The sequence below is a fragment of the Staurois parvus genome, unplaced genomic scaffold (assembly GCF_062004578.1).
Source record: "Staurois parvus isolate SC_StPar_1 unplaced genomic scaffold, SC_StPar_1.0 ptg003120l, whole genome shotgun sequence".
In the NCBI taxonomy this organism is placed as follows: Eukaryota; Metazoa; Chordata; class Amphibia; order Anura; family Ranidae; genus Staurois; species Staurois parvus.
The window spans coordinates 12,955-25,074 of record NW_028320916.1 but is presented as its reverse complement, the minus strand read 5'-3'; the positions used below and the strand labels follow the sequence as shown (position 1 = coordinate 25,074).

At 41.8% G+C, this 12,120-nt stretch overlaps 1 protein-coding gene across 1 annotated transcript; it reads right to left on the bottom strand.

Annotated features, from left to right (window-relative positions):
* Positions 1-7,502: 7,502 nt before the first annotated feature.
* On the bottom strand, positions 7,503-11,179 carry LOC149428578 (chemerin-like receptor 1). Its single transcript, XM_089667235.1, has one exon. The coding sequence runs from the start codon at positions 11,157-11,159 to the stop codon at positions 10,236-10,238; it is 924 nt and encodes a 307-aa protein (XP_089523361.1). The 5' UTR covers positions 11,160-11,179; the 3' UTR covers positions 7,503-10,235.
* Positions 11,180-12,120: the final 941 nt, after the last annotated feature.

Sequence of the window (12,120 nt, the reverse complement as noted above, 5' to 3'; positions counted from 1 at the left end):
TTACAAGGGGTAAGGTCAACTATAGTGAGGATATACACTGGTAGTATCAGCTGCATGGCGCCAAACTGGATAAAGACATACATGTAACCCATGTGACCATGAACCAAATGAGCTGCAGGCGCCGCTCCAAGCTGTCAACTTGTGATACTCTGCTGACTCACATTAGCTCTGGGTGCCAGCGCTAAGAGAGCCTGTCCTGACTCAGCGTACACACTTAGAGGAAAGAATTTAAAAAAACAGTCCAGGTGTAGAGAAGAATAAAAGTGGCTTCAGCCCAACTCCTACCAGACCATGATGCCGACGCGTTTCGCCTTACCCACAGCGCTTAGTCATGGGGTCCTCTATGAATAATTCTTGTGGGCAGGGTGAAAAGTGTTGAGGACATGGCCTGGGAAGAGTTGCGCTGCACTTGGGTTGTATTTCTTTGAGTGGGGGGTTTCATCCATTTTCTTTCTCATTTATTTGCTAATTCCCTCTAGAGTTCTCTAGCATTGATACATTGTATTTCTTGTTATTGTTATCACTCAGCTATAGTGAGGATATACATTGGTGGTATAAGCTGCATAGCGCAAAACTGGATAAAGACATACCGTATTTTCCGGCGTATAAGACGACCCCCTACTTTTTCTGCTAAAATGTAGTGTTTGGTCTATACTCGCCGTATAAGACTACCCCTCTTCCAATGCACACCAGTGGGAGGAATAGTGTCCCATCATTGGTGTCAGTGGGAGGAATACTGCCCCATCATTGGTATCAGTGGGAGGAATACTGCTCCATCATTGGTGTCAGTGGGAGGAATAGTGCCCCATCATTGGTGTCAGTGGGAGGAATAGCACCCCATCATTGGTATTAGTGGGAGGAATAGTGTCCCATCATTGGTATTAGTGGGAGGAATAGTGCCCTATCATTAGTATCAGTGGGAGCAATAGTGCCCCATCTTTGGTGTCAGTGGGAGGAATCGTGCCCCATCATTGGTATCAGTGGGAGGAATAGTGTCCCATCATTAGTGTCAGTGGGAGGAATAGTGCCCCATCTTTGGTTTCACTGGAGGAATAGTGTCCCAACATTGGTGTCAGTGGGAGGAATGGTGTCCCATCATTGGTGTCAGTGGGGGGTGGAATAGTGCCCCATCATTGGTGTCAGTGGGGGGGGGGGATAGTGCCCCATCGTTGGTGTCAGTGGGGGGGGGAGGAATAGTGCCCCATCGTTGGTGTCAGTGGAGGGGAGGAATAGTGCCCCATCATTGGTATCAGTGGCAGGAATAGTGCCCCATCATTAGTATCAGTGGGTGGAATAGTGCCCCATCATTGGTGTCAGTGGGAGGAATAGTGTCCCAACATTGGTGTCAGTGGGAGGAATGGTGTGCCATCATTGGTGTCAGTGGGGAGGTGGAATAGTGCCCCATCATTGGTGTCAGTGGGGGGGGGAGGAATAGTGCCCCATCGTTGGTGTCAGTGGGGGGGAGGAATAGTGCCCCATCGTTGGTGTCAGTGGGAGGGATAATGCCCCATCATTGGTGTCAGTGGGGGGAGGAGGAATAGTGCCCCATCATTGGTGTCAGTGGGGGGGGGAGGAATAGTGCCCCATCGTTGGTGTCAGTGGGGGGGGGAGGAATAGTGCCCCATCGTTGGTGTCAGTGGGGGGGAGGAATAGTGCCCCATCGTTGGTGTCAGTGGGAGGAATAGTGCCCCATCATTGGTGTCAGTGGGAGGAATAGTGCTCCATCATTGGTATCAGTGACACCAATGATGGGGCACTATTCCTCCCACTGACACCAATTACACTTGCTGACCCATTCTTGTTTGGTGCTGCTGCAGCCAGCATATGTGGTTGCAGCTGCACCTCTACACTGCACACTTACCTGCCGCTCCTTCACTCGGGCCACTCGGCTCCGAGTGGGATCGGAGCCAGGTAAGAAACAGCAGCCCCTGCCCACCCCTGTACTTAGTGTCCCTTCCGTTGGAAGGGGGGGGCGGCGGCGGCACCGTGCCGCCCCCCTAAAAAGTGTCAGTATGCCGTATACCGGCATATAAGACGACCCCCGACTTTTGAGAAGATTTTCAAGGGGTAAAAAGTCGTCTTATACGCCGGAAAATACGGTACATGTAACCCATAGAGAACCCCATGACTAAGCGCTGTGGGTAGGGCGAAACGCGTCGCCATCATTGTCTGGGAGGAGTTGGGCTGAAGCCACTCTTATTCTTCTCTACACCTGGGCTTTTTTTTTTCTTTCACTCTTTCCTCTAAGTGTGTACGCTGAGTCAGGATGGGCTCTCTTAGCGCTGGCACCCAGAATTAATGTAACCCAGAAGAGTATCACAAGTTGACAGCTTGGAGCGGCGCCCGCACTAAGAGAGCCCGTCCTGACTCAGCATACACACTTAGAGGAAAGAGTGAAAGAAAAAAAAAATCCCAGGTGTAGAGAAGAATAAGAGTGGCTTCAGCCCAACTCCTCCCAGACCATGATGGCGACGCGTTTCGCCCTATCCACAGCGCTTAGTCATGGGGTCCCCTATGAATAATTCTTGTGGGCAGGGTGAAAAGTGTTGAGGGCATGGCCTGGGAAGAGTTGGGCTTTACCTGGGCTGTCTTTCTTTGAGTGTGCGGTTTCATCCATTTTTTTTTCTCATTTATTTGCTAATTCCGTCTAGCGTTCTCTAGAATTGATACATTGTATTTCTTGTTATTTATTTATTTTATTTTATATAGCGCCATCAATTTACGCAGCGCTTTCTATATATTTATTGTACATTCTCATCAATCCCTAACCCTCAAGGGGTGTACAATCTAAGGTTATTGTGCCCAATTGATGACTGATCAATTACATTTCCGATCAATGTCTTCCAATAGGAATAATCAAGCTATGAGCGACGACCCTTTTTGATCGATGTGCCCTATACAAGGAAGTGTAATTAAGATACGACCATGACTTATGACAGTTATTGATCGGATCTCTGCTTTCACCGTGTGATCTCATTATCTGGTCGATCATAATACAATCTTGTTCATGAACAAAGTATCTGCCGATACAGGCAAAATGGTCGATAATTATCTGCCCTGTCCGATTGACTCAGCTTGATCAAATTCAATCGAGTCTAAATAAATCAGAGGGGAAGTTATAACTATGCAACCGTTCGTGGATTTGATCGTTTTGATTAGTTTGCACATTGATTGGATAATAAAATCGAAGCATGTACAGACATCATTCCAAAGATCAATGTATTTCATATGCTCCCCAGCCCCATCTATTGGCCATAATGTGGTATTTTACTAAAACCAATAATTCAGATAGGGGGAATGGGCTGAAGAACATTTGTTTTTGTCCAATTCGCACAAACCCACATGGAAGAAAAATATATTTGAAATATATTATAATAATGTTCTTCACAAATATACTGACATATATTTTAAATACTACAATTCAATATATTTCTAAATATTTTTAAATATATATATATACTGTATGTTGAAATGCGTTTTCATTACAAATTATATGAAAAATATTTTAAAAAATACATTTAATCTACATTTTTGGAATGCATTTACAAATGCATGTAAAAATATATGTTAAAATTACTTTTTCATATGTTAAAAAAAATCTGAAGAATTTATTTAAAAAAAATATATTTGTAAAAATATTTTTCATATATTTTGTAATATATAAAAAACGCATTTCAGCATGCTGTGTGTGTATATATATATATGTATGTATATATATATATATATATATATATATATATAAAAATATGCATATATATATATATATATGTATATATATATATATTTATATATATATGTATATATATATAATATATATTTATATATGTATATATATATATATATATATATATATATATATATATATATTGAAATATAATTTGAAATGTACTGAATATGACCAAAACTGTAGTATTTTAAATATATGTCAATACATTTGGGAAGAATATTTTTAAAATATATTTCAAATACTGTATATTTTTCTTCCATGTGGGAATTGTCACACAGAATTGCTGGATGAATGGCTATGCAAATGACTTTATAAATAGAACCCTTTGTGCTGTTCCTGTATTCATAGCAATGTGGTCTTTTTTTCTCGGATTCCTATATTCATAGAAATGGGAAGTTTTCTTTCTTTCTTGAGAAACGTGAGTCCTATTAGGAAATCAGATGTTACTATTCTTTTTGTGATGTGGGTAAAAAAAAAAGTTTTTAGTTGCATGCATTTGCAAATACACATTGAAGCCACACTGCTACGCCAAGACACTTCTGTAAAATGCGGTCCCTGACTCAAAACTATCTACTATGAGCCATATATATAGGAATTAGGGATCAGATTCAACCTGAACCCAGCCTGTTTATGGTTTGTCGAACTGCCAAACAAATTGGTCAGTTTGCTGCCTGAATCCCCAACTGTTTAAAGACAAATGCAGTGAAGCTGTGCCCCCACTGCATGGGTCAACTGCTCATTTTTTCTAGGGGTGAGCACAAAGTTTATGCTCACCTAATCCACTGACCCTCCTAAAAACTGCGCTCCCCCATGGTCCAGCAGTGGACTGTTCTTGTCTATGGAACATGCTGATGTCAAGAACAGTCCATTTTCAAGACCGCAGGACCGCGGGGGAAGGGCAGGTGCTGAAAGCACCTGTCTTGTGCATGGAGGATCGGTGGGTGAAGTAAGTATATCTCCGCTGGCCTCTCCCCTAGAACACAACGAGCAGGTAACCCATGCAGTGCTGGCACAGCTACACTGCACAGGGAAATAAAGTTCTGCTTTAAACATAAACAAACCGTTGGGGATCTCAAGAGACGTCATTGACCAAATATGGTCAAGACAATAAATGGTAATAACGTCACATGGGATTCCCAGCCTTGTGCGTACATTGGAGAACTGTCATTTAGCAACAGTAATGTGGCAGTTAACATTGTCAGTTGGGGGGGTTGTTGTAACTTATAATGATTTACATAGCTGGACACCATGATTGACAATGTATTTACTGTACATCACTGGACACCATGATTGACAAGTATTTACTGTACATCACTGGACACCATGATTGACGATGGATTTGCATCACTGGACACCAGGACTGATGATAGATTTACATCACTGGACACCATGATTGATGATGGATTTACATCACTGGACACCAGGACTGATGATAGATTTACATCACTGGACACCATGATTGATGATGGATTTACATCACTGGACACCATGATTGATCATAGATTTACATCACTGGACACCAGGACTGATGATAGATTTACATCACTGGACACCATGATTGATGATGGATTTACATCACTCGACACCAGGACTGATGATAGATTTACATCACTCGACACCATGATTGATGATGGATTTACATCACTGGACACCATGATTGATGATAGATTTACATCACTGGACACCATGATTGATGATGGATTTACATCACTGGACACCATGATTGATCAAAGATTTACATCACTGGACACCATGATTGATGATGGATTTACATCACTCGACACCATGATTGACCATGTATTTACTGTACATCACTGGACACTATGACTGACAATGGATATACATCACTTAAGACCATGCCTGTTGATAGATTTACATCACTGGACACCATGATTGACAATGTATTTACTGTACATCACTGGACACCAAAATTGACAATGTATTTACTGTACATTGCTGGACACCATGATTGATGATGGATTTACATCACTGGACACCATGATTGACGATGGATTTACATCACTGGACACCATGATTGATGATGGATTTACATCATTGGACACCATGATTGATCATAGATTTACATCACTGGACACCATGACTGATGATGGATTTACATCACTGGACACCATGATTGATCATAGATTTACATCAATGGACACCATGATTGATGATGGATTTACATCACTGGACATCATGATTGATGATGGATTTGCATCACTGGACACCATGATTGATCATAGATTTACATCACTGGATACCATGATTCATCATAGATTTACATCACTGGACACCATGATTGATCTAGATTTACATCACTGGACAAAATGATTGATCATAGATTTACATCACTGGACATCATGAATGATGATGGATTTACATCAATGGACACCATGATTGATCATAGATTTACACCACTGGACATCATGAATGATGATGGATTTACATCAATGGACACCATGATTGATCATAGATTTACATCACTGGACACCATGATTCATGATGGATTTACATCACTGGACACCATGATTGATGCTGGATTTACATCACTGGACATCATGATTGATGATGGATTTACATCAATGGACACCATGATTGATCATAGATTTACATCACTGGACACCATGATTGATGATGGATTTACATCACTGGACACCATGATTGATGATGGATTTACATCAATGGACACCATGATTGATCATAGATTTACATCACTGGACACCATGATTGATGATGGATTTACATCACTGGACACCATGATTGATCATAGATTTACATCACTGGACACCATGATTGATGATGGATTTACGTCACTGGACACCATGATTGACGATGGATTTGCATCACTGGACACCAGGACTAATGATAGATTTACATCAGTGGACATCATGATTGATGATGGATTTACATCACTGGACACTGTGATTGACCATGGATTTGAATCACTGGACACCATGATTTATGATGGATTTAAATTGAATACAAAACAAACCAATTTGGGTGGGATTTTACCAGCATTCCACAAATTGACATAGAGACCTGTAAAAAACGTATTTTTAAAAAAATCAAAACATATAATAAAATTCCTTAAAAGCATTGCATGAAGCTTCACAAACTTTTTTTGATCAAAATGTAATGGGTACAATTTCTCTTGTCCTGACACGTTTCATGATTACGCTCTTCCTCGGGGAGCTGAGAATATTAATGTACCAAAGTCCCAATAGATCACATGGCATGCAGCTAATATAGTCACCACTATGCTGGAAGGCCATAACCAGGGGTGGACTGACCATTTGGAAACTCGGGCACTGCCCGAGGGCCCAGGGTCAGTAGGGGGCCCCATGAGATGCCCCTGGTACCTTTTTGCATAGGCTTTTTTGAGTTTGGGCAAGGACACAGGGGCCCCATGATCCCCTATTGCCCGGGGGGCCCCATGAGTTGTCAGTCCGCCCCTGGCCATAGCCATTTATATATATAACGATATAAACATCAAGTTATAAACATAAAACATATAATACATTTTAAATCATGATAGTTTTCCTTCAAAAAGCCTAGTAATCGAAACAAATAGATTTAGCCAAACAAAACACCAAAAAATAATAGGTATATCATAAATTTAAAAAATGCTAATTTTGAAGTTTATTATCATAAATTAATATATTAATTAATATTTAATTAATATAATAATATTAAATTAATATCTTAATTAAAACCTGTTTGCTTTATTAAAGCTGGTAAGAATGTTGGATATGACTTAGCTTCTGCTGAACATTACTTTATTGACAATAGTTTTTATTATTGTATTATTGAACTACAAAACAACAGAAGGACAAACTTTAAAAAAAAAGACATTATTATATTTTCAAAAATTCACAAAAACTTCACTTGACAATAGACTAAATTAACGTCGTCGTCATCATCATCAATAGTCAGTAATGCATTCATTTACAAGTAGTACATAAAGTAAAAGATTTGTGGATTTGAGGAGTTCTGTGATTCTGACATATTAAATAAATATATGGAGCTGTTTTGTAAAAGTATAAATAACATTTATTACATTCTGAGCTGTTTATGTCCTGAAGAAAAAATCAATTTGTTTGATGAATAATTTCTTGATTTGAGCAAAGTCAATGTAAAACCCAACCACTAAAATCTCATAGAGGTTTTAACATGTTAATGTCATTTCAAAATTGTGTTTCCAAGTTCTTAAAGCGGAACTTCACTCTCTCAGTCAACATTGGCTATTTCCAATCCTTATGCTGCTAGCATTAGTACATAGATAGGAAGGTAGATTATATTTACTTGTTTTAAATGTTTTTTTTTTACATTTCTTCAGTTACTTTCTACTTTCATGCCTAGGCAAATGATGTCATACATCCCAGGAGTTTTCAGGAGTGGGAGGGGTTTTCTCAGCTAGGCACACCCTCTTGCCTGCATGCCTGAGCTAAGGGAAGATGGATTCCAGGAGTTAAATGCTAAATAAATCATCTGCCCTTACTCAAGATGGCCACAGCCAGAAAAGCTGGGGCAGGGGTTTCAAAGTTCTTTCTCATCAAAATAAAGCATGGAGACATGGACGGATGGGGGAATTTGCTTTGAATATTAAAAATGAATTTAATTGCCTTTTTGGTTTGTGGTGCTCAGATCAGGGGCGGACTGACAACTCATGGGGCCCCCAGGCAATAGGGGATCATGGGGCCCCTGTGTCCTTGCCCAAACTCAAAAAAGCCTATGAAAAAGGTACCAGGGGCATCTCATGGGGCCCCCTATTGACCCCAGGCCCTCGGGCAGTGCCCGAGTTTCCAAATGGTCAGTCCGCCCCTAGCTCAGATACAGTGTAGTTCTGCTCTAATGTGTATGTCAAGCCAAAACTTTTTTGTTGTTGTGCTAGATAGTGTAGGGAAGTGTTAATGTACAACTAGGGTCGTTGGTTCGAATTCCAACCATGGCACCACCTGCCTGGAGTTTGCATGTTCTCCCTGTGCCTGCATGGGTTTCCTCCAGGTACTCTGGTTTCCTCCCACACTCCAAAGACATGATTGTAGGTTAATTGGCTCCTGTCTAAATTGGCCCTGGTATGTATGAATGTGAGTTAGGGACCTTAGATTGTACCCCCCTTGAGGGTTAGGGACCGATGTGAATGTACAATATATATGTAAAGCGCTGCGTAAATTGACAGCACTATATAAGTAACTGAAATAATTCCAAGATAAACCTGATTGGTCTTCAAAATGCTCCTTTCCCCCCCTCCTCCTAACACCTATGCTGATTAACCTGTGTAAGAAAGATGTATTTTCAGCCTGTTCAGGTCTGGTCACGTGATCTGACTCCACTGTGTCAGTCAGTGGTGGCTGCAGGGGAGAGGAGGGACTGCCAACAATGGATGAGCCATTGGAGCCAATGGGTGACATCATTGCCCCAGCCGACCCGGGATCATGTGACTGGACCAGAAATGAAAGTAGAATGGAATTTTACTTTAAAACTCTTGTCAGATTGGTTTTGCTGTCTGTAACCATTAAAAATTATAGCAAGTACAGAAAAATACCTGAAGACCAGGGGTAGACTGACCATTCAAGCACTTGGGCACTGCCCGAGGGCCTGGGGTCAGTAGGGGCCCCATGAGATGCCCCTGGTACCTTTCATTGGCTTTTTCAAAGGCTTTTTTGGGTGCGAACGATGATCCCCTATTGCCCGGGGGCCCCATAAGTTGTCAGTCCACCCCTGCTGAAGACCCTACTAGAAATCCAGTGAGCTTGCAACTTCCTGCTGTGGGCTATAGGCACTGTCTCTGCAGCACTGAAATCTCAAGCAGCATGGTCAGCCCTGCCTGGTTCTTGTTTTTAAATGGGCTACAGAGCTCTACCTATTCCTACCCCTCTCTGTACCTCTCCAAATACATTCATTGACGTCTTTCCCAGCAAAACAATGCTGCTGCCTTGACTCCCAAGAGCCTAACTCATTCTGTCCATAGGAAAAGGTTTTCTTGGGGGTCCTCGGGGGCGGTGTGAATACAAACTGATGTATGACAATCCCTCCTCCTAGCAACTGCCCCTGAAAGCATATTACAAGCCTAGACATTGCAGGGAGTAATAAAAAATTAGAGGTAGGTTCACGAGACAAAGCAATGCTGGGACATTCATCAGAGGTGGACAGGTGGCTTCAGGAGAAATTTAGATGATGCCTAGAGACCAGCTTTAAACTTCGAAGATTTATTCAAACTTTTAAAAAAATGTAACATTGTACGTATTGTTGTGACTTTCTCCAGTTGTGTTGAGTCTGTAAGTCTTGTGTTGATCATAGCAGAAGATCTATCCACCACCGAGGTTGGTTGGTTGGTTGAACAATTTTTCACCACCACTTTTCCAGGACAGCAGATGCTATTGAGCTTTTGTGTTGCCAATAGAATGACCTCCAATGCATTATGGTTCCATACCATACAGCTGGTTAGGCATGCAATGGTTCACTTCCATTTCCAGTTCTGTCCATGGAGAAATCATCTCCATTATTGCTAGTGTGGTATTTCCTCGAACACTGTTTTAAAAACTTGTGTAATCGATTTCTTTACCAAGTCCTTGAATTCCCGACCAATGAAAAAATAGAGTATAGGGTTGATACAGCTATTGAACATAGCTAAACATTTGGACAACGGTACAGCCACCAGGCTGACCAGCAGTGGTAGACCACCTAGAAACACTCGGGCCAGTGCTAAGGCATGATAAGGAAGCCAACATAGAAAAAACGAGAAGACCACCCCAGTGACAACCAAAAAGGGCTTGCTGGATCGATTTAGCTTTTTCCTGCGTAGCGTTATTAAAAGTATGGCGTAGGAAATAAGAATAACACACAACGGTACCAAAAACTGGTAAAGAAAGATGCAAATGGTGAATATTTCAGCTTCCCTTTTTTCCCAGTCCTCAAAAACATCCAAGTTTTTGCAAGAACTACGGTTGCTTTCTGTAGACATCTCTGAAAGGGTGTAGGATCCAGGGACCAAGGCAATGGAGACTATCCAAATCACCACACACGTTGTCATCACCAGTCTGGGATTGCGGTAATTTTGACACCAGACCGGGAAAAGAACGAGAACGCATCGATCGATGCTGATAGCACTCAGGAGAAGGATGCTGGCGTAGATGCTGAGGCCAAAGATGCAGTTGACAAGCTTGCAAAAAATAGGCCCGAAAGGCCAGTGTAGGTCCAGCAATAAATAAAGAACAGTGACCAGGACCAGAAATGTCGAGATGAAATCAGCTAAGGCCAGGTTGAAGAACCAGACAGTGTTGATAGATCTTTGTAGTCGACATCCAGTTATCCAGATCACAGTGCCATTTCCCATCATGCCCAGTAGAAAAATTAAGCTGAAGGTCACGGTGGCGATCACCTGCACGGTATGGCGCAGTTTCGCTGATTCGGCATCTAGAGTGAAATTCATCACGTGAATGATGTCACCAGATTCCTAGGAGGAAAAAAAAAACAAAATGGCTCATCAACACTGCATTACATTTTATAGAAGCTGCTTTATGCTGTAAGAAAAATGCACCTGGATTTAAAAATACAATTAAAACAATATGTTTTTTGTTAGAAAAATATAAAATATTGCACATGAATTATTTTGTGTTTTCTTTGTAACCCAGGAAATGGTTCTAGATGCTTTTGAACACGGTTTTTCTAATTTTCTTACCATCTGATGGAGAAATTTCACTTTTCTTTATTATGGCTCAATAATAGGAAAGAACACATCCCAAGCCTGGCTAAGAGACCATATATGGATGGTTTTAGCTTGACCGACCTAATGCTACTGAATGTCATTACTGCAAACTGACCACATGAAGGAATGCATGCTAAAAGGTAATGTTACCAGGACTTCTCCAGAGCCTCCCCCATCCTCTGGAACTCTCTTCCCCAATCTATCAGACTATCGCCTACTCTGCTCACTTTTAGGCGATCTCTGAAAACTTATCTCTTCAGCGAAGCCTATCCTGCCCTCAGCTAATAACGAATCCTCTGGAACTCTTTACTCCCTCCTCATTGGCCTACCTCATCACAGGCTACCCCCTCTTCAGTCTATCATGAATGCTGCTTCCAGACTCATCCACCTTACTAACCATGCCGTATCTACCACCCCTCTCTGCCAATCCCTCCACTGGTCTCCACTCAGTGTCCTCCACCCCTCTCTGCCAATCCCTCCACTGGCCTCCACTCAGTGTCTTCCACCCCTCTCTGCCACTCCCTCCACTGGCCTCCACTCAATGTCCTCCATCCCTCTCTGCCAATCCCTCTACTTATCTCCACTCAGTGTCCTCCATCCCTCTCTGCCAATCCCTCCACTGGCCTCCACTCAGTGTCTTCCATTCCTCTCTGGCAATCCCTCCACTGGCTTCCACTCAGTGTCT

Coding starts and splice junctions, on each gene's coding strand:
- LOC149428578 (XM_089667235.1), bottom strand. CDS start 11,159: ATGAATTTCACTCTAGATGCCGAATCAGCGAAACTGCGCCATACCGTG.